The sequence below is a fragment of the Paroedura picta genome, chromosome 3 (assembly GCF_049243985.1).
Source record: "Paroedura picta isolate Pp20150507F chromosome 3, Ppicta_v3.0, whole genome shotgun sequence".
Lineage (NCBI taxonomy): Eukaryota > Metazoa > Chordata > Lepidosauria > Squamata > Gekkonidae > Paroedura > Paroedura picta.
Genome location: NC_135371.1, coordinates 174,211,597 through 174,233,579, shown reverse-complemented (window position 1 = coordinate 174,233,579; position 21,983 = coordinate 174,211,597). Strand labels below are relative to the sequence as shown.

Sequence of the window (21,983 nt, the reverse complement as noted above, 5' to 3'; positions counted from 1 at the left end):
AGGAAATAAACTGATCACAGTCAGAGTAGTTCAGCAGTGGAACAGGCTGCCTAAGGAGGTGGTGAGCTCCCCCTCACTGGAAGTCTTCAAGCAAAGGCTGGATACACACTTTTCTTGGATGCTTTAGGATGCTCTGGGCTGATCCTGCGTTGAGCAGGGGGTTGGACTAGATGGCCTGTATGGCCCCTTCCTACTCTATGGTTCTATGATTCTAAGTAATCTCAAAATGGCGGCCCCAGGAGGTGGAGCCATGTGCCCAAAAGGAACATCAATGCAGGGAAGAAGAGGGGTGATTTAAAAATGCGCCAAGAAAGCGGAGGAGTGAAAAACAATAAAACGAACATCGTTGTGCCACTCAAGGGATTTTATTTTAATTTATAGAGCGGATCGTATCTTAGGTGGCCAATCTGAAATCCTGTCCCCTACTTTGTCCCACCTACTTTCTAGTCAACCGGGGGGGGGGTGTCGAGAAAGGTGCTGGTGGGCACCACGTTGGAGACCCTTGCAGTAGGAGGCAGGATGTTTGGGGTAGTTGGCAACTAGTAGAGAACGGCTGGAGACGTCCTGCCCGCGCTTCTCTGCCCCTCTGTTCGTATTTGCCGCTTATCAGCAACTCCGTCCCCCTCCTGACTAGGAAGCCAAACCACAGCTGGCCTATTTCCAAGAATGCCTCTGTGGGGGGAAAAAAAGAGGGTTTGGGGTCTTTATGAAAGGGAGAAAAAATGCAGCTGAGAGACTGAGAGTAAAAGGAGGCCTGGAAAAGAGAAAGGACCAAGAAGGCATTTAATGGTGTTCAGGGGTGGCCAAATTGGGGCTCTCCAGAGGCCTATGGACTACAATTCCCACGAGTCCCTGACATGCATGCGTGAACAATGCCTTAGATCAGGGGTAGTCAAACTGCGGCCGTCCAGATGTCCGTGGACTACAATTCCCAGGAGCCCTTGCCAGCGAATGCTGGCAGGGGGCTCCTGGGAATTGTAGTCCACGGACATCTGGAGGGCCGCAGTTTGACTACCCCTGCCTTAGATTCTCAGCCATTTGTAATCCTATCTATGTCATTCCAGGCAATGATTTTACTTAGGGTAGCCACCCTCCAGGTAGTAGCTGGAGATCTGGCATGACGACCAATCTCCCGGCAACAAAGATCAGTTCCCTTGGAGAAACCGTCCCCTTTGGAAGGTGGCCTTTGCCAGATTTTACCCTTCACAAACCCCGCCTCCTCAGGCTGCACCCCCAAAATCTCCAGATATTTCCCAACCCTGACAACTCTTTGACTGGCTTTTCTTCAAGCTCTCCCCTTCAGTGACAATTGCAAAGAACAAATTGGGAGTCCAACAGCACCGTTAAGACCAACAGAGTTTAATTCAAGGTATAAGCTTTTGTGTGTCCGGATGTGAGGAAGGGTGTGCGCACATGGAAGCCGGTACCCAGAATTAAACTTTGGTGCTCCTGACGGTGCCCCTGGACCCTGCTGCTTCAGACCAACATGGCCGCCAACCAGAATTTAATTGCAAAGAGTGGGGCAGCCTACGTCCCTGGAGGGCCACAGCCGCCGTGACGGCTCTCCTCTTCTCCCCTCTGCAGGATGTGAAACTCCCAGACGCCTACGAGCGCCTCATTTTGGACGTCTTCTGTGGGAACCAGATGCACTTTGTCCGCAGGTACGTGGCTCAGGACTTTGGGTCAGGAACGGAGGGCAAGAACTGGGCTGGGTGGATTGGGCGTCAGACGCCAGCATATGCCTGTCATAAAGTAGGCCACAGTCCACAAAAAGCTTCTGTTGCAAGTGACTGCTGTTGTTCGCTGCCCAAAACGGTAACTCTTTAAATAATGTCATAATTAACTCAGTATTTCATTGTGTACCATTCGACATAACGATGAAACCTGGAAATGAAGAAGCCATGCATGTATGTAAAGGGGGTGGCAGCTGACAGTGGATGAGCGAGAGGTTCGTGAGTGTCCTGCATAGTGCAGGGGGTTGGGCTAGATGACCCAGGAGGTCCCGTCCAACTCTATCATTCTGTGATTCTAATTCCATCTAAACATCCGGAAGAAATTCCTGACAGTCAGAGCGGTTCCTCAGTGGAATGGGCTTCCTCAGGTGGTGGGTTCTCCCTCTTTGGAGATTTTTAAGCAGAGGCTGGAGAGCCATCTGACGGAGAGGCTGATTCTGTGAAGGCTCAAAGAGGTGGCAGGTGACAGTGGATGAGCGATAGGGCTGTGAGTGTCCTGCATAGTGCAGGGGGTGGGACTAGATTACCCAGGAGGGCCCTTCCAACTCTATGATTCTAAAATGCTGTTAAGTTGCAGCAATCCACTAGGATGTCCAATGCAAGAGACGAGCAGGAGGTGGCTTGCCATTACCTGCCTCTGTGCCGTGACCCTGGACTCCCTTTCCAGATACTAATCCAGCTTCTGAGGTCCAATGAGATCACGGTAGCCTGGGCAGGTCTGAGTTTTCCACAAACCCAACTGCAAATGCATCAGTACATCAGCCATTCCTGTGCCAATGGAAGCGTGGTTGTTGTTAGGTGGGAAGTCGTGACCGACCCATCGCGACCCCCTGGACAATGATCCTCCAGGCCTTCCTATCCTCTTCCATTCCCTGGAGTCCATTTAAGTTTGCACCAACTGCTTCAGGGACTCCATCCAGCCACCTCGTTCTCTGTCGTCCCCTTCTTCTTTTGCCCTCGATCACTCCCAGCATCAGGCTTTTCTCCAGGGAGTCCTTCCTGGAAGCGTTCTCTTCTGCAATGTTTATTACTATCACTATCCTGTTGTCATTGTTCTTGTTGTTACCACATCACGATAAACTGAGTTAAAAAGGACGTAGATAAAATTGAAAGGGTACAGAGGAGAGCGACGAAGATGATCTGGGGCCAAGGGACCAAGCCCTATGAAGGTAGGTTGAGGGACTTGGGAATGTCCCAAGCCTGGAGAAAAGGAGGTTGAGAGGGGACATGATAGCCCTCTTTAAGTATTTGAAAGGTTGTCACTTGGAGGAGGGCAGGATGCTGTTTCGGTTGGCTGCAGAGGAGAGGACACGCAGTAATGGGTTTAAACTACAAGTACAACGATATAGGCTAGATATCAGGAAAAAAATTTTCACAGTCAGAGTAGTTCAGCAGTGGAATAGGCTGCCTAAGGAGGTGGTGAGCTCCCCCTCACTGGCAGTCTTCAAGCAAAGGCTGGATACACACTTTTCTTGGATGCTTTAGGATGCTTAGGGCTGACCCTGCGTTGAGCAGGGGGTTGGACTAGATGGCCTCTATGGCCCCTTCCAACTCTATGATTCTATGATTCTATGAATAGGCTGCCTAAGGAGGTGGTGAGCTCCCCCTCACTGGCAGTCTTCAAGCAAAGGTTGGATACACACTTTTCTTGGATGCTTTAGGATGCTTAGGGCTGATCCTGCGTTGAGCAGGGGGTTGGACTAGATGGCCTGTATGGCCCCTTCCAACTCTTTGATTCTATGATTCTATACTGTTCCCGTTTTATGTAAACTTCCCTGAGCCTTCGGGGAGGGCAGTATCTAAATAAAATATATAAATAGATGCGTATCTTGAGAGGAAAGAGGAAAAACGCAAGTTGCAGATTGAAAAAACACAGAACTGCAGAAAACACAGTGACACTTCAAACTGTAAGGCAGTCCTCTTTTCGTCATACACTGTAGGTCATTAATTTGGGATAAAATCGCATTTAAAGAAATGTCGTTTTGAAAAGAGGCCCTATGTGCAGTGGGACACAGGGATGATTATCGCTGCAGAATGCTGAGAAGAGGGAAGGGGGTGTGGGAGAGCCCAATTGCATCGGATTTCGGAAGGGAAGCAGGGTTAGTCTTTGGGCCATGGGAGACTGAGAAAGGCCATTGCAAACCGCCTCTGCTTCTCACTTGCCCTGGAAGCCCTTTGCTGGGATTGCCATAAGCTGGAAAGCTAAGCAGGGTCAGTACCCGGAAGGGAGACCACCAAGAAAGGCTCTGCAGAGGAAGGCAAGGGCCAGCGGCCTCTGCTTCTTCCTTGCCTGGAAAGCCCCTTGCTGGGGTGGCCACAAGTTGGAAGCCAAGCAGGGCCAATACTTGAATGAGAGATCACCAAGGGAGACTCTGCAGAGGAAGGCAAGGGCCGACCACCTCTGCTTCCCATTTACAGTATCTACTGGGACAGTTTGAATGGTGGAAACTGCAGCAGAAACAACACTTGTTCCAAAAGAGAAAATATTCTTCAGGGTGGTCACCGTCCCCTGACTTCCAATTGTCCAGCTTGGAGGGAGGAGTCAATCCTAGGCCCTAGGAGGAGGGACATCCAAACCGCCTATAAATAACTCCAGTGGATCATTGAGGAACTAAAGTTTCAGCGGCAGAGCCCAGGCTGACCTCCTTCTCTTCCCTGCAGCGATGAGCTCCGTGAAGCCTGGCGTATCGTCACCCCGCTGCTCCACATGATCGAGGCGGAGAAACCGAAACCTATTCCCTACCGCTACGGAAGGTAAGTCAGGAAAGTCAGCGCTCATGGGGGCTCATTTTTACAAACTCAGATTTCTTACAAGCTCACACACTCTGGACAGGCTCCTCCTCCTGCGGCAGCCATTCTGTGGCTGACTCCGCCCACCGCGCTGTGCCCGCATTCCCAAGGCGCACAGCCGCTGAGCCGGAGACCTCTGCTTCTTTCTTCCCCAGCCGCGGCCCTCCCGAGGCGGACGAGCTGATGAAGAGGGTCGGCTTCCTGTACGAAGGGACCTATCGCTGGGTGAACCCTCACAAGCTGTGAGCGCCGCCTGCACACCGCGACGGCGACAACCGTGCCAGTCCGACGCCTCCCTGTGGACGCTGAGCCGGCCTGGCCGGCCGTGGGGCTTGTGCTAGCCTTTCTCTCCCCCCACACCTCCCTGGGGGACCATATAGGAAGCGTAGGGGTGGCTCTCGTGGGGGCTTGGTTGGGTGTAGATCCTCAGGCACTCCTTCCCATCATACCTAAACTCTAGGGGACACGGCGGCCTTCCCAGCACCTCCAGCGCCGCCTGTGAATGGGCCCGATTTCCTCCCCCAACCGCGGCTCCGCCCCGCAGGTAGTCCTTGCCCCAGCGAGGACGAGGCATCTGCACAGGAGGCCCCTGTCTCCATGCTGCTCTTTCATTTGCACTAGCCTCGCTTTCTGCTGCATTACTTGTTACATTCCCGCCCAGGCCGCTTGCTGGGCTCGTCTGAAGCTTCTTCCGTAAACGGAGATGATCACTCCAAAGCGTCTGTGGTCTTTTGTCTTTTCTTCTTTCCGGGCATCGCCAAGCTCAGGAATCTCACGTCTACCTTGGAGCAGGTAGGAGTAGACCTTTCGCCTGGCAAGGGGGCCTGGACCAAACCGGAGGTTTAGAGCCACACAAGAGGTCTATAGTTTTTGGGGAGGTGGCTGAGAGTCTCCTCTGAAGCTGGGGTGTCCCAGGAAGGGCCAGGATAACCCAAGTTATTCTGGCAGTAGCTCTTCAACGTCCGATAGCCATGCAGGTCCCGGGGCAGTGCTCACACTACGTCTGTGCTGGCCTTTAGCTGTCGGTTCCTCACGGGAGCTCCCTAGGACGTGCAGTTTGAGCGCTCGATGCCCCGGGCAAAGAGGTGGATGAGCCGCGCATGCACTCTGCAGAGAGACAGGGAGAGAAGGCCGGAGGAGGAGATGAGACGGTGCAGGAACCGCACTCGGGTTTGTTTTGCAGTTCGGATAGCCTGGCCCCCTTTGTGCTCCGGAGAGGGTTGCCAGCCTCCCAGCAAAGGCCTGGAGACCTTCCGGAATTATAACCCGTCTCCAGATAACAGAGATCCATCCCCCCCCCCTGGAGAAAGAGGCTGCTCTGGCGGGTGGACTCTGGCACTATGCCTCTTTCACAAACTTTGAGCTCACGGGTCCCCAGCAAGGTGCCCCTGGGCAGCCCGCCAGCAGCTCTCCCATGCTTTTAGGAAATGGGTGGGGCTCCTGCCCTGCAAGCCGCCTGGTTGGCCGCTGGAGAGCGAATCGGCTGTGCAAGTCGAAATAATGTTTGGGCGGCAGCAAACACCACAGGGTTGGTTTTCTTCTTTCCTCTTTTCCAGTGTATTTTTTAAAAATTCTGCTCCTCGGCTTCTGCACTTGGGCCTCCCTTGTGCCTGGCTCCACGTCCCGTGGCAGCCGTGTGTCAGAATCCTAAAGGTGTCCTTTGGCCCCCAAGGACAGGGAACCCATCTAGATTCTAGCGGGGCCATTGGCTCTTTCTCCCCCTCCACGAAGTGTGAGAACTCTTCCCCTCCTCCGTGCAGAGAACAAACCTGATGCTCACGTCCGTGTGGTTCAAGGCCTCCCCGTCGCAGGTCCAGCAGCTGAGCGCCGGTTCCTCCCTGCGCTTTGCCCCGCAGAGGCCCTTCCACGCTTGCTCGGGCGGATCCCCATCCGTGTCGTCGTCTGCCTTGCAGGCGGTGAAGCGAACGGCTCGGACCCGGTGCACGCTCACGAACGGCAAGTCGAACTAAGGGGAGGCAGTTCAACACGCTGAAACCAGGACGCTCCTGACCTCTCAGGACGGGGCACGTGTGCACATCCCACTGACCGAGCATCGGCTCCCCTAGCCCCGCCCGTTCTCTGGCAGAGCTGTTTTGCAGGCCAGAGCCCCATTCAGCCAAAGATGCTGAAAGATCCGTGCAAAGGGGAGAAGAGCGTTTTTTGGGTGTTGTTGTTAGGTGCGAAGTCGTGTCCGGCCCATCGCGACCCCCTGGACAATGATCCTCCAGGCCTTCCTGTCCTCTACCATTCCCCGGAGTCCATTTAAGTTTGCACCGACTGCTTCAGTGACTCCATCCAGCCACCTCATTCTCTGTCGTCCCCTTCTTCTTTTGCCCTCGATCACTCCCAGCATGAGGCTCTTCTCCAGGTACCCCGCTTTTTACTACCCGAAGGAGTCTGAAAGCGGCTCGGGTTTCCTTCCTCACAACAGACACCTGGTGAGGTAGGGGAGGCTGAGAGAGCTCTGTGAGAACTGGGACTGGCTCAAGGTCACCCGGTGGGCTGCCTGCGGAGGAGAAGCGGGAGGCCAACGCAGTTCTCCAGATCAAAGGCTGCCACTCCTGAATCACAACATCCCGCTGGCTCTCAGCATGGGCTCTGCCTTGCCTTTCTGGCCACTCCTCCCAAAATTTGGAAGCTCCAGCTTTTGGGCTCTGCCAGGGGGGAGAGGCGGGGGTTGTTAGCAACATTCTGCCCCTCCTCTTGAAAACCCAAAAGGAAGTTATGTCAGTCAGCTGTGACTTGCCAGCAAAAATGAGCAATAAAAATAAGATGTATTGATATTTTAAAACACACACACAGGAACAAGAAAGGGGGGGAACCTTGAAGCTCTAATAACTCATTGAAAACAAATTTTAAAAAAGGGGGAACCCTGCGTATACAGCAGGGGTAGTCAAACTGCGGCCCTCCAGATGTCCATGGACTACAATTCCCAGGAGCCCCTGCCAGCATCCACTGGCAGGGGCTCCTGGGAATTGTAGTCCATGGACATCTGGAGGGCCGCAGTTTGACTACCCCTGGTATACAGATTGCAAAAGGAAGGTTAGCCTTAGTGGCAGTTCTACACAGGCGCCTTTTCCGGAAGCTTATGTGTCTCCAATGTTCATATTCAAATATTCATCAAGCTGTAATATCATGAGGGCTAGCATCTTAATCAGGGTTAGTCAAACGGCGGCCCTCCAGATGTCCATGGACTACAATTCCCAGGAGCCCTTGCCAGCATTCGCCAGCGAATGCTGGCAGGGGCTCCTGGGAATTGTAGTCCATGGACATCTGGAGGGCCGCCGTTTGACTACCCCTGATCTTAATAGTTTGGCCCTGGAGCAGTGTGGGAGCCGAGATGAGAAAACCTGCCCCTTCTTGCTGTCCGTACCTGGTCCGAGCAGTTGGTGTGTCTCACCAGGTGCCGCAGGAAGGAGAGCATGGAGCATTTGCGCACCAGGATGAGGTCAGCGGTCCCGTCAGCCAAGTGGGCACAGGGGGACAGGCCCTCGGGGCTCTTGGGGCAGGCGCTGCTCATGGCGGTCACGTTGACGGCCAGGAAACGGCCCTGAACCCGACGCCACCCGCCCCCTGCGGAGAAATAACAACAATACCTTTTTATTTGTATCCCGAACTTCCAACGCTCGGGGCGAGTCACATTTAAAACAGCTCCAAAGATTAACATTTCAAAACATTCTTGTTTTATCATTCCTATCATTTATGCCCCAAATTAAAATCCCAAACGGGGAAGGCTGGTCTTCAACACGGCTCCTCTCCTCCCCTAGCGGAGAGGCCAGCCTGCTATGGTGGGTGTTATTTCTGGCCATGACCATAAACCTGGTGGAATCGTTCCATTTTGCAAGTTTTGCGGAGCCGGCTTAGCTCCCACGGGGCCCTGATCTCTTCTGGGAGCTCATTCCACCATGCTGGGGCCAGGCCCAGATAAGCCCTGTCCCTGGTCAAGACCAACTTCGCCTCTTTCAGGCCGGAGACCCTGAGCAGGTGCTGTTCTGAGGGTCTCCGTGCTCTTGGGGGAATATAAGGGAAAAGGCAGTCTTGCAGGTATGCTGTGGAACCGGGAAGGGAGAAACCCCTGTCCATGGTACCTTTGCACCCCGCATGCAGACCCGTGCCTTGGAGCAGCTGCTTCAAAGGCACTTGGGACCTCCAGTCTCTGGACAGTTCAGATTGCACAGAGGGGAGCTGTGGCTACTTAAGAATCAAGGAGCAGTCACCATTCATGGGGCTATACAAGCGCTGCATCTATCCCTGGCCTTTCAATGTTTCTTTCCAGGGCGAAGTTCTGGAGTTTCCTTTCCGTTAAGATCAGAGCTCTTAGCGTACCCTGGATCAGGGGTGGCCAGACTGTGGCTCTCCAGATGCCCAGTGCCCTCTTGAAGCGGTCACCACTACCTCTTCCTGCAGCGGGGAATTCCACTGGTGAACTACTCTTTGGGAAAAAGAGGCCTTCCTTTTATCAGTTGCAAGCCTCCTGCTCATTCACGTCCTCGAGTGCTCATGAGGTCTTGCCTTGTGGGCAAAGGAGATTTTTCTTCTCTGCCTTCTCTCTCCCGTAAGTAATTTTGTAAACCTCTACCGCGTCACCCCTCAATCGTCCACTGGTCACCGTGGAGCTTCTGTCCCTGGCTGTGGTCTGATGTAGGGAGTGAAGCTGTTGCATCTGACTGTCCTCTACGCGGCTGGCCTATTTAGGAGATTAACCAGATCCAAGCAAACAGCGCAGGAATACCTGTCCCATCGCTCAGCACTCTCACCTGGGTCTCCCGCTGACGACGACAGCGTGGCTTCTTCACTGCCAGCCAGGAGGTGTTTGCTAGACTCTGAGCAGACCAGGCACCTGGGAAGAGGGCAGAAGGTAGCTAGGCTGATCTCCCCATCCACGTTCCCATCCACCATCTCTTTTTACTTCATTTATCTCCTGCTTTTCACCCTCACGGGGACCCAAAGGGGCTCACGTTCTCCTCTGCTGCATTCTATTCTCACAACAATCCTGTAGGGTAGGCAAATCTGAGAGGATGTTGGCTGGCCCACATTCATCCAGCTGATTTCCTTGGTGCCAACTGTTGCAAATATTTATTTATTTTAGCACATTTCATTTTCACCCATCATCTGCTTCATTGTCACAACAGCCCCACGAGGTAGGCAACGCTGAGAGAGAGGCCTAAGGTCACTCAGCAAACTGCGTTTGTGTCCTGCCTAGTGCAGGGGGTTGGACTAGATGACCCAGGCGGCCCCTTCCAACTCTAGGATTCTATGATTCTATCTGACAGAGTGGAGATTTGAACCTGGGTCTCCAGAATCCTAGATGGACCCCCTGGCTTCTGCCCTACCCCAGATCTCTATTAACTGAGGCCGCTGATGAAGAACTGTTGGTTTTTCTACCCTGCTTTTCACTGCCTGAAGGAGTCTCAAAGTGGCTTACGGTGGCCTTCCCTTCCCCTCCCTGCAACAGACACCCTGTGAGGTAGGTAGGGCTGAAAGAGCCCTGACAGGACAGCTCGGTGAGAACAGCACTAACAGGACTGTGATCAGCGCAAAGTCACCCAGCTGCGTGCAGGGAATCAAACCCGGCTTTCCAGATTAGAAGCCGCTGCTCTTAACCACGACACCAAGCTGGCTTTGGACATGCTGCTGCGGAAGGATTCTTAAAACACAGGTAGGTTTTGCAGGGCGTTCCTTGTGGCTTAAATACACTCTCTCGGTCCCTGCAACAAGCTAGGGTGGGTCCTTCTGATTGCTTCCACGTACCCCGACCGGCAGCGTGTCTGGTCCCGTGGATTGGCCTCCTCCAGCCTCGCCTCTTGGAATTCCACTGTGCCTTCGTAGCTACGATTGCTCAGCACGACCTTCACTCCTGGAGGAGAGAGTGCAGAACGTAAGAAGAAGAGCCCTGTTGGGTCAGGCGGATTGTCTGTCTAGGCCAGCCTCCTGCCTTGTACAGCGGCCAGCCGGTTCCTCTGGAGCAGGGGTAATCAAACTGCGGCCCTCCAGATGTCCCTGGACTACAATTCCCATGAGCCCCTGCCAGCATTTGCTGGCAGGGGCTCATGGGAATTGTAGTCCATGGACATCTGGAGGGCCACAGTTTGATTACCCCTGCTCTGGAGGGTCAACAACAGAGTAGAGAGGCCGAGGCCTTCCCCTGAGAAGATCCACAAAAGACTGCTGCTGGATCAGACCGGTGGTCCACCTGGTCTAGTATCCTGCCTCACATAGTGGCCGGCCAGTCCCTCCGGAGGGCCAGCAGCAGAGGCCGAGGCCTTCTGGCTCTGGGATTCAGAGGTTGGCTGCCTCTGAACATGGAGGTTTCCCTCAGTCACCATGGCTGGCCGCCACTGATCCTCTATGAATCTAATCCCATTTTAAAGCTCCTTGTTCCTGTGGCCATCACCTCCTCCTCTGGCCGCGAATTCCGCAGTGTCATCCCTCACAGCGTAAAGTAGTGTTTCCTTGTGTCTGTGCTGACCCTACTGCCCATCGCCTTCGTTAGACGCGCCATAGCCGAGGCCTTAACGTAAAACAACCGAGACAAAAGTTCCACTGTTGGATCCTAATTTCAGCAAGCTATGTACCAGGAGTGGCCAAACCATGGACTACAATTCCCATAGGCCTTTGCCAGCACATGTCCATGGACTACAATTCCCTTGAGCCCCTGCCAGCATGTGCTGGCAGGGGCTCATGGGAATTGTAGTCCACGGAGCTCTACTGAGCCACAGTTCAGCCAACCCTGCTATACACAGAAGTGCAGATCATTAAAGTATTCACTTCTCACTGCGACCCCAAAGGGGAGAAACCGGTGGGGCTCTCTGTAGTCTTGGATAAAGGGGGGCTCCAGCTAGCCCACCTCCTCATTCCGCAACCCCTTCCCCATCCGAACATCCCGGCTCCTTGAACAGAGTCCATCCCGTCTGTTTCTCCACCCCCCCCCCATCCCCGCCATACCTGCGTAGGCGTAGCGTGCCGGCCCCATCCAACGGTGCTTTTCACTGGTGCTCACCACATCGCCGTAAAAGCCGTAGCCCGCCAGGGAGACGGAGTAGCGCAGAAGCTTCCCGTTGTGCCGGAGGCTGCAGACGTCCAGGGGCTGGCTGTCCCCTGCGGAGACGGAGGAGAGCTGCTCAGCGGCCAGAGACTGCGAAGAGAGCGGCTGCAGGGCTCTCCCTTCCCCCACAACCCTTCCTTCCAAGTCGTTCTGGAAGAACTGCTGCCCCACTGGAGAAGAAACACGTCCAAAGTCTCCATTGCTCTAGCCTGCTGTGAATCGTAGAGGGCCAAGCGAAATAAAGCCAGAGGCTACCTATGATGATGTGCAGAGCAGAGGTGACGGGGTCAGCTATCCCCACCGTGGCAAAGCAGACGCAGTCCGTCGAGCCTGCAGGGAAGAAAACACGACAAAAGGCGAATGGGTGGGTTTCTCCCCCTGGGCTGAGAAATTCTTGGGCGATTGGTGGGACGGCGCCAGGGGGAGGGTCCTCTATAGCAGGGGGAGTCAACCTGTGGTCCTCCAGATGTCCATGGACTACAATTCCCATGAGCCCCTGCCAGCAAACGCTGGCAGGGGCTCATGGGAATTGTAGCCCATGGACATCTGGAGGACCACAGGTTGACCCCCCCTGCTCTATAGGGTAGAACACTGCAGCAGCTTCCTTCCAAAGCAGCCCCTTTCTCTGGGGAAGGGGAGGGGACTGATCTCTGTGGTCTGGACGCCAGAGGCCTCCAGGCCCCACCTGGAGGGTGGCTACCATAAAGACAAGGCGTTCCAGGAACCCCCCCCCCCCCAAGAAAAGAATTGCAGCAGCAGAACAACTCTGTCGTGTCTTGAAGGTACCTCGTCAGGAGCGTGGAAGCACGAAGCAGGATCAGAATTAGGGTTGGGAGAGCACAGTGCAGGGCTGTTGTGCAAAGGCTTGTCTCTCCTTGACCTGGACGGCCCAGGCGAGCCTGACTCCGTCAGCCCCCCAATGGCAGACCACCCGGGAAATCCAGGATCGCTGCTCAGAGACGGGCAGTGCCAACCCCCCTCTGCCAAACCACCTTCACTGCAGGGAGTTTTGGGAAAAGGAAGGTCCAGCCCAGAAGCTCCCTCCCCCACCCCCCTCACCTGCGGGGATGATGCCAATACGGAGGTGAGGCGAGAGGAGTTCGGCGTCTGCGTCCTCCTCCGAGACCCCCGCCTTGCGCTGGGTCCGCTCGATCAAGGCGTGCATCACCTCGTTGACGGTGCCGTCGCCCCCGACGCTCACCAGGCTGGGGGAGGAAAGGGGGCGGGTTAAAATGAGAGGGTGGGATTGGGCCCCGAGACCCCCTCCTTGAGTAAAGGGTCATCAGCTCCAGGTTGGGACGTTCCTGGACCTCAGTGGGAGGACGGGGCTACCGAGGCCGGCCCTCCAGAGCTGCCGTTTCCTCCAGGGCTGGGGTCCCCGACGTGGTGCCCACGGGTGCCCACCAAGCGCTTTTAAAACATGGACAGGGCTGACTTCTGATTGTCTGTGCGGCAGCCGCCACGACAGCACAAGCGTTTCGGTGGTGTGACCGAAGGTAAGTCATGGCAGCCAATTGGTAACTGCGCTCCCCACCCTGTTTCAGAAGGGCAAAAAGGGTCAAGAAAGGCTGCATGTCCGTTCTCCGGGGGACTTGATCTCGTGTCCTCTGGAGTTCAGCTGCCATTCCAGGCCCACTAATTCGGATGCTGTGAGTGGCTCTTTACCAGGCTGTCTTTTTTAGGGAGGAAAAAGAAATAGCAGGATCAAGGCGGTCTTGGAATGCAGGAAACGGGGCAAAACGCCAGAATTAAAAATTATAGAATCATAGAGTAGGAAGGGGCCATATAGGCCATCTAGTCCAACCCCCTGCTCAACGCAGGATCAGCCCTAAGCATCCTAAAGCATCCACAGAATCATAGAATCATAGAGTTGGAAGGGCCATACAGGCCATCTAGTCCAACCCCCTGCTCAACGCAGGATCAGCCCTAAGCATCCTAAAGCATCCACAGAATCATAGAATCATAGAGTTGGAAGGGCCATACAGGCCATCTAGTCCAACCCCCTGTTCAACGCAGGATCAGCCCAAAGCATCCTAAAGCATCCACAGAATTTGAATTAGAAGAAGAGTTAGTTTTCACGCCCCACTTTTAACTACCGGACCATCTCAAAGCAGCTTAAAATCGCCTTCTTGTCCTTTCCCAATGACAGGGACCCTGGGAGACAGATGGTGCTGAGAGAGCTCTATGAGAACAGCGCTATCAGGGCCATGACTAGCCCACCCAGCCGGCTGCATGTGGAGGAGCGGGGAATCAAACCCCACTCGGCAGATTAAGAGCAGCCACTCTTAACCACGACACCAAAAAACTGTAAAATTAAAATCTAATGGAGGGGGGGGGGATGGAGACTTCACTATGGATGCTAAACCAGTTAACAGCTATCGTGAGTCAGCAACCCAATGGTTTTATTAATGTCATAAAGCAGGGGTAGTCAAACTGCGGCCCTCCAGATGTCCATGGACTACAATTCCCATGAGCCCCTGCCAGCGAATGTTGGCAGGGGCTCATGGGAATTGTAGTCCATGGACATCTGGAGGGCCGCAGTTTGACTACTGCTGTCATAAAGAAACACGTGAAGCTGCCCGATTCCGAATCAGACATCCATCAAAAAATCCAATGAATAAATCAATAGGTCAGTATTACCTACTCAGGCAGGCAGCAGCTCAACAGGGGCTGAGATCGAGATCTCTCCCGCCACCTCCTGCCTGGCCTTTCCCGGGGATTGAACCTAGGACCTCCCGCATGCCCAGCAGAGCCACGGTCCAGGTCTGAGACGTAAGGGCTGGAGATCCTGGACTTGACTTATTTCTCTTCCCGCCTCCAATTGCACTTTACAGCTTGGCTCACAGGTTTGAGCCATCTGAAACCAATTTATGTTGTGCTCCTGCTTGGGGTACACGGCAATCCCGGTTCAAGACCGGAGTTGCTAGAAGAGGCAGGGTGCATCTGTGTAAGGTCCCACCTCCCAGCTGAAAACTGGATTAACCGCCTGAAGCCCCTCAGAAACAAGGGGGCAGGATCCGTCTCCCCCCCTCCCCGCCAGCAGTGCTTACCCGTCAAAGATGCTGAGGTCTTGATGCAGGATGTACTCCCGGGCCTCATTCGCTCGGCTGGTCTCTTGTGGGGGGAGAAAGGGGAAGGATTGCTTTAGGAAAGGAAGGGCCCAGTGAAAAGAGAAGAAGCAGCGTGGTGTTTTATACCCCACTTTTCACCACCACCAAAGTTTTATACCCCACTTTTCACCACCACCAAAGTTTTCGCCACCCCACTTTTCGCCACCACCAAAGTGGCTTACAAACACCTTTCCCTTCCTCTCCCCGCGACAGAGCCCCTGCGAGGTAGGTGGGGCTGAGAGAGCTCTGAGAGAACTGTCCAGCAAGAACTCCTCTGAGAGAACTGGGACGGGACCCAGATCAGCCCAATGGCTCCATCTAGAGGAAGAGCGGGGAATCAAACCCGGCTGTCCAGATTAGACTCCGGCACTCTTTAACCACGACACCACGCTGGCTCCCAAAGGGCAGATCGACAAGCCGGTAGGAATGAGGTGGTGGTGGGGGTTGAGTCTCACCTATCACATGGGTGTGGATCTCTGCCAGGGCAAAAAGGGAAGCCACCTGACCCCGGTAGATGTCCACGGCCTTGTGGCATCCTCCAAAAGGGTTGATGAAGACCAGAAGGCTCTTGGGCCTGGTGACACCTAGAAAAGAGACAGAGAGTGGTTTCCCAGTGGAACAGGCTTCCTCGGGAGGGGGTGGGTTCCTTGGAGATTTTTAAGCAGAGTCTGGAGAGCCATCTGAAGGAGAGGCTGATTCTGGGAAGGTTCAAGTGGGTGGCAGGTGACAGTGGAGGAGTGATAGGACTGTGAGTGTCCTGCATAGTGCAGGGGGTTGGACTAGATGACCCAGGAGGTCCCTTCCAAGTTCCAGCTCTATGATTCTATTATTCTAAATTCTAAACCTCCTGAAGAAGTTCTTGACCATTAGAGCGGTTTCCCAGTGGAACAGGCTTCCTCGGGAGGTGGTGGGTTCTCCATCTTTGGAGATTTTTAAGCAGAGGCTGGAGAGCCATCTGATGGAGAGGCTGATTCTGTGAAGGCTCCAGGGGGTGGCAGGTGACAGTGGGTGAGCGAGAGGGTTGGGAGTGTCCTGCATAGAGCAGGGGGTTGGACTAGATGACCCAGGAGGTCCCTTCCAACTCTAGGATTCTAGAAGATGAACAGTTGCCAGCTCTGGAGATTTGTGGGTGGAGCCTGGCGCGGGCGGGGCTTGGAGAAGGGAGGGGCCTCAGAGAGCATCACGCCATAGGGCCTGCCCTCCAAAACAGCCACCTGCTCAAGAGGAACCGATCTCCGGGGATGCGTGGCGTGGCCTGATTGGGAACACGGAGTCCAGTTCTGGCCGCCATGTCTCCAAAAGAACATTGCAGAACTGGAAAAGGTACAGAGGAGACGACCAAGAGGATGAGGGGGCTGCAGCCCCTTCTCGAGGGGGAAATTATAGAATCACAGAGTTGGAAGGGACCTCCAGGGTCATCTAATCCAGCCCCTTGCACTATGCAGGAACTCACAGTTACCTGTAGGAAAGTTTAGGATTCTGGAGTTTAGAAGAGAGGAGAGGGAGGGGGGGCATGATGGAGGTCTACAAAAAGATTCATGGGGTGGGGAAAGCTGACCGTGGTGAGAAATCCAGAACTGCAGGGCAGTGACCCAGCGGATGGCCAGCTCTTCCTCGGTTGTAGCAGTGAGTTCCAGAGATCCCCGGGTCCAACATCCTGCCTTCTCTCTCTGGATGAAAAACACTGTGGAGGAGAAGAGGAGAGGAGAGAGAAGGGGCATTAGGAAGGATAGATAGCCTGGAGGGGACAGGTAAGACTCCCCACCTCCAGCAACCTGGGGACCCCCTGGAATTCCAGCTCCTCTCCAGACTGCAGAGATCAGTTCCCCTGGAGAAAAGGGCTGCTTGGGAGGGGGGACTCTGTGGCCTTGGACCCCACTGAGGGTCAGGGATGCCAGCCTCCAGGTTCGGCCTGGGGATCCCCTGGAATTCCAGCTGCTCTCCTGGCAATAGAGGTCAGTTCCCCTGGAGCAAAGGGCTGCTTGGGAGGGGGGACTCTGTGGCCTTGGACCCCACTGAGGGTCAGGGATGCCAGCCTCCAGGTTCGGCCTGGGGATCCCCTGGAATTCCAGCTGCTCTCCTGGCAATAGAGGTCAGTTCCCCTGGAGCAAAGGGCTGCTTGGGAGAAGGAATTCTGTGGCATTTTACCCCCCTGGTGTCCTGCCCTACCACAACAAGGCCTAGAAAGCCCATCACAGTGTGGATGCACAGGCAATGACCACTTGAAGCCAAAGAGTCACAGGAAACCCCTGTTTGTTGGCCAACCTCCACCCCCCCTTCACCTGTGAAAACATTTTCGTCCGTGGCTGGGCTCGAGTCCCCCTGGGCACTGCTGGTTGCTCCAAGCCTCACCGCGACCATTTCCTGGACTGGAATGCAGAAACCTGAACCTGGGAAGGAGAGAAGATTGTCCAGAGACCCTAGAGCTCAGCTCAGCAACAGATTTTATGACCTGATTTTGGCCCCATGTCCAAAGGGTTCTTTCCACCACCTGATACTATTCCACCAAGTCAAAACACGTGAAGTCTGCATTGCATTCCCTGTAGTGGAAAGTGGCAATTTATGGCAATCTCTGATTGCGTTTTGAAGGCAGGAGAACTCTGGTGTGATTTATCCGTCGTCGCCTCTGCGTAGCAACCCTGAGCTTCCACAGTGCTCTCCCATCCAAGGATTAACCAGGGCTGACCCTGCTTAGCTTCTGAGATCTGATGAGTTCAGGCTATTCTGGGCAATCCAGGTTGGCAAATGGCTAACGGGGGTGTTTACCATTGCCTGCCTCTGCATAGCAACCCTGGAGGACAACCATTCCGGACACAAGAACACGGATCGTTAGTGACTGAGGAGCTGAACAAATTGGAGCTTTTAAAATATAAATTATGCCTCCAAATTTTATTGGGTCAAATGTAAAAATGATGCTTTTTTCTTAGAAGTTTATGGAGCATTCCTGATCGTCCACATTTCCCGGTAAAGGGAAGAATGCTGCTCTAACAAGTGACAAAGACAGTCTGACTCCAATGGTAACAAGAGAAAGAAATTTTACTTACAAAACTAGAAGCACATCTTACATGATATATTCAGGTAGGAATTGTTATTGTGAACAGATAAACTTCCAAAAATGCTAATCTCCTCCGCACCCAGGTGGGGAGGTGCTGCCAAGTGTACCCCAAAGAATTCTCTTAACCCTTTCCCTCCCAGATCCTCGTGCACCCTGCATTACAATATCCCAACAGATCTTGGCCTGAACTGGAAAAATCAGCTGTGACCTTTTTGCTGGGGGAGACGCAGATGTCACGAGATCCACAGAGAAGCCGTGTTCATTTCTCTCCAAACATCACCCTCCTTAGTCCCCAACCCCAAAGCTCCTGGAATTTCCCAACCCAATGTTGGCAACCCCTGTTCCCTTGACTGAGTTCCAAGTACCTTGTTCATCCAGTTCAATTATTAACACCGTTGAGGAAGCTATTCTGGCCCTGATGAGGACCGGTTCCCTTGCTGGCTGGTAAAGGGCAGGGCAAACATTAACCCAGATTAACCTCTTTCCGAATCTGGGCTGGGCACAGGCTGTGCCACCATAACAGCATAATTGCCCCCCTCCCCCCCCCCCGCTGATTCCTATCCTGCCTGCCTCTCCTGGCCTTTGCGTATATGAATCTTCTGTGTCCAAATGTTCCACCGAGGCAAGCTAGAGGTGTGTGTGTGGGGGAGCCAAGCAGGTACGGGAAGGAGCTGGAGTCAAACTGGGATAAAGTGTGAACCCAGGGAGAAACTCGCTGTTCTTCACGCAGAGCAAGCAAGGTTGTCCGGGTGCAATTGAATCAGAGTCCAATAGCACCGGGTGCAATTGAGGCAGTAAAACACCTTCTGTCACTCTGTTCCCCCCCCTCTTTGCATGGCCCCTGTTCTGTCCAGAGATTGCCTTCCTGCTGATTAGGGGGGGGGGGTCTTCATTGTGAGCAGATTTTGACAGAAATGACTCGACCTGCTGGAAAGCCCCTGACAAGAGCGGTCCCTGTAAAATCCAACTTAGTATCATGTTTAGCGTATGGAGAAGTACACCCGCTTAATTTATCCAATGTGTTTTTAGACTTTTAATCGATGTGCACTCTGATGGTTCATTTTTTTCTAGTCTTTTCTCGCATGTTTTGTAATACCTGATTTATCCTGCTGGGATGGTCTCTTGGGTTTAAGCTCAAGACTTTGGTTACAAGACTTCAGCTCTGCAGTCCGGAGGTGAGCCTCGATTCCCTGAATCTCTGTGGGATCTAAGGCCACATAGTCCTCCCTCCGAAACAGCCCAGATGAGCTGGAATTCTAGGGGATCCCCAGGCCCCACCTGGAGGCTGGCATCCCAGACCCTCAGGGGGGTACAAGGCCACAGAGTCCCCCCTCCCAAGCAGCCCTTTCCTCCAGGGGAACTGATCTCTGCAGTCTGGAGAGGGGCTGGAATTCCAGGGGATCCCCAGGCCCCACCTGGAGGCTGGCATCCCTGACCCTCAGTGGGGTCCAAGGCCACAGAGTCCCCCTCCCAAGCAGCCCTTTCCTCCAGGGGAACTGATCTCTGCAGTCTGGAGAGGAGCTGGAATTCCAGGGGATCCCCAGGCCCCACCTGGAGGCTGGCATCCCTGACCCTCAGTGGGGTCCAAGGCCACAGAGTCCCCCCTCCCAAGCAGCCCTTTCCTCCAGGGGAACTGATCTCTGCAGTCTGGAGAGGGGCTGGAATTCCAGGGGATCCCCAGGCCCCACCTGGAGGCTGGCATCCCTGACCCTCAGTGGGGTCCAAGGCCACAGAGTCCCCCCTCCCAGGCAGCCCTTTCCTCCAGGGGAACTGACCTCTGCAGTCTGGAGAGGAGCTGGAATTCCAGGGGATCCCCAGGCCCCACCTGGAGGCTGGCATCCCTGACCCTCATTGGGGCCCAAGGCCACAGAGTCCCCCCTCCCAAGCAGCCCTTTCCTCCAGGGGAACTGATCTCTGCAGTCTGGAGGGGAGCTGGAATTCCAGGGGATCCCCAGGCCCCACCTGGAGGCTGGCATCCCTGACCCTCAGTGGGGTCCAGGGCCACCTGGCATCACCCGGTTTACGGAAGCACAACAGAACGGGCCTTGTGTAACCTTGCTCAAAGTTACCGGACAAAATTACAACATTTGGTGTTTTCAATGGGCCAACTCCGGTTTTGCAAAAACGAGAAACCGACCAAGGTGTGTACATCTTTGACCCCTGCAGAAGGCATACTACAGAACCCGGAAATATACGTGTGTTCTTCTTGTGTGCTTAAAGCACCATCGAGACACAGCCCACAGCTGATTTATGGCAATCCCATAGGGCAGGGGCGGCCAAACTACGGCTCTCGAACTACAATTCCTGTGCACTGTTTATAGGGCCACCTGCCTGCTCCGGGAGCACCTAAGAGCAATTTTAAAAAATGAATAAAAACGAGCTGAGTAACAACCCTGAATCCCCTTGCAAGTGTAATGGGAGGAGAGGGAGGGATGGCCCAACTGTAGTTATCTAGATGTCCATGGACTACAGTTCCCATGAGCCCCTGCCGGCTGGCAGGGGCTCATGGGGACTGTAGTCCTTGGACCTCTGGAGAGCCACAGTTGGGCCACCCCTGAGGCAGGCCCCAGCAAACGACCTCGCACCATCTCTTGCATTGATCACCCCAACTTGAGAGTAGAAAAAGAGCTTTTTTTCCAACACTCCTCTCCTAATTATTTTAAAAATTCAGTTGGAAAGGCACAACCTTTTCCCTGTGGACACCTTGGCGAGATGAGCCTCTCAGATTGCCAGTCCCCAGGTGGCGGCGGGAGATCTCCCGGAATCATAACTGATCTCTATACCGCAGAGATCAGTCCCCCTGATCGGGAGACTCCGGCACCGTATTCCCACGGAGATCCCTCCCCAGTCACCGGGGCTTTCCCAAGCGGGAGTTGGCAACCTTCCTTCCCTCGATGCGCGGAGCTGCCGCCGCACGTGTGGATGTGTCCTCGCGTGTCGTGCGGATCCCGGGAAGAAAGGGGGCGGCCCGGCCAAGGAAGGACTTACCGCAGCTGCCATGGTCGCCCGGGTCGGGAGTGCCCACCAGCAGCTGCCCGCCCGGGGGCAGCGACACCAGGAAGCGGCCGTGCGCAGTACGCAGCGGGGAGCGAAAGAAAGTGTCGCCCATGGCCCCGCGGCCGCACTCCCTCCGCCGGCCGGAGCCCAGCTCGCCTGGCCCGCTTCCTGCTCCCGGCCGCGCCTCCCAGCTGCGGGAACACCCGCCCTGTCGCCAGTTCAAATCCCGCCCGCCGCCCCTGGGCAAGCCTTCCCGGCCCCGCTCCGCCGGCAAAAGCAAGGAGGCCGGTCCGGAAGCCCAGCACGGTTGCCAACTCCTTTTCGGGAAATTCCTGGATATTTTTTTCTGGGGAGGGGAAGAGGAGCAACCTCAACACGGCATCCTGGAGGGATGCCAGCCCCTGGAGAAAAGGGCTGCTTGGGGGAGAAGAGGTGAAGGTGTTCGTAAGCCACTTTTGGATAGTGAATAGCGGGGTATAAAACCCAGCCCTTCTTCTCCAGCTCTTCTCTCCTGTGCTTGGGCGTCTTCGGTGTGTATCTGCCTGGCTTCACCTCCTTTGCCTACCAGTTTGGGGTTGCACCCAGTGTCAGAAAGGTGCCCACGGGTTCAAACAGGGTGGGGACCCCCTGGCCTCGGGTTTACGACCAGAACTCTCCTGCATCTGAGCAAAGAATAAAATCTTAAGGACTTTGTGTTTTGCTCACAAATGTAACTATAACTAGTCTGGACTTTTCCCGAGAACAGCTGATAACATGGCAATGAACCCAGCAAAACAAAGGGTAGATTAAGTCTGGATTGGAAAGTGTAAATGGGGGAGATGGGGGAAGAGATGGGGGAAGGGATCCCAATGCTAAAATGTTTTTCAGGCGCTCAGGACAAAATTCACTGTCAAATTGGGGCTGTTTGCTCCGGCCAACCCAAACTGGCTGTGGAGGAGTGAGCATAACATTGGGAGGAATTGTGGGGCTGTGGGGTGGGGTGTTGAGTTGTAACTCTCCATTTCCTAGAGTTGCCAACTCCAGGTTGGGAATTCCCTGGAGATTTGGGGAGTGAACCCAGGGAGAGCCAGGTTTGGAGAGGGGAAGGATCTCAGTAAATGTCCCCCTAGCCCCAAACTGCCCTTTCCTTCAGGGGAACAGACGTCTGATTTTGGGAATCAATCATAATTCGGGGAGATCTCCAGGAGTCACCTGTGCGTTGGCAACCCTTCCCTTCTAGTTGCAAACCAGGGTAACATGACTGGATCGTGTAA

At 54.5% G+C, this 21,983-nt stretch overlaps 2 protein-coding genes across 3 annotated transcripts in view; one reads left to right on the top strand and one right to left on the bottom strand.

The window, feature by feature from the left end:
* G6PD (glucose-6-phosphate dehydrogenase) overlaps window positions 1-5,240 on the top strand; it is a 41,040-nt gene extending 35,800 nt beyond the window's left edge. The window contains exons 12-14 of the mRNA XM_077329745.1: window positions 1,585-1,661; window positions 4,395-4,487; window positions 4,679-5,240. Of these exons, the coding sequence (XP_077185860.1) occupies window positions 1,585-1,661; window positions 4,395-4,487; window positions 4,679-4,769 (261 nt within the window). The 3' untranslated portion in view covers window positions 4,770-5,240. The remainder of the gene's footprint in view (window positions 1-1,584; window positions 1,662-4,394; window positions 4,488-4,678) is intronic.
* LOC143833660 (ceramide kinase-like) lies at window positions 1,344-20,952 on the bottom strand. 2 transcript variants are annotated; one of them, XM_077329743.1, is made up of 13 exons: window positions 20,722-20,948; window positions 16,961-17,068; window positions 16,237-16,362; window positions 15,134-15,262; window positions 14,619-14,682; window positions 12,628-12,773; window positions 11,824-11,898; window positions 11,469-11,621; window positions 10,275-10,380; window positions 9,281-9,363; window positions 7,897-8,096; window positions 6,293-6,489; window positions 1,344-5,630 (listed from the first exon to the last, which is right to left on the bottom strand). In XM_077329743.1, the coding sequence occupies exons 1-13, from the start codon at window positions 20,840-20,842 to the stop codon at window positions 5,567-5,569; spliced, it is 1,572 nt and encodes a 523-aa protein (XP_077185858.1). In that variant the 5' UTR covers window positions 20,843-20,948; the 3' UTR covers window positions 1,344-5,566. The 2 variants fall into 2 exon arrangements, with proteins under 2 accessions (XP_077185858.1, XP_077185859.1); XM_077329744.1 differs by lacking the exon at window positions 16,961-17,068 and having other exon boundaries at window positions 20,722-20,952.
* Window positions 20,953-21,983: the final 1,031 nt, after the last annotated feature.

Excerpts from the sequence above, each read along its gene's own strand:
- LOC143833660 (XM_077329743.1), bottom strand. The coding sequence starts at position 20,842 with ATGGGCGACACTTTCTTTCGCTCCCCGCTGCGTACTGCGCACGGCCGC. Across the intron at positions 15,263-16,236 it reads GTTCTGGATTTCTCACCACG|GTGTCACCAGGCCCAAGAGC; the intron begins GTCAGCTTTCCC and ends TCTCTTTTCTAG. Across the intron at positions 11,899-12,627 it reads TATTGGCATCATCCCCGCAG|GCTCGACGGACTGCGTCTGC; the intron begins GTGAGGGGGGTG and ends TCTTCCCTGCAG.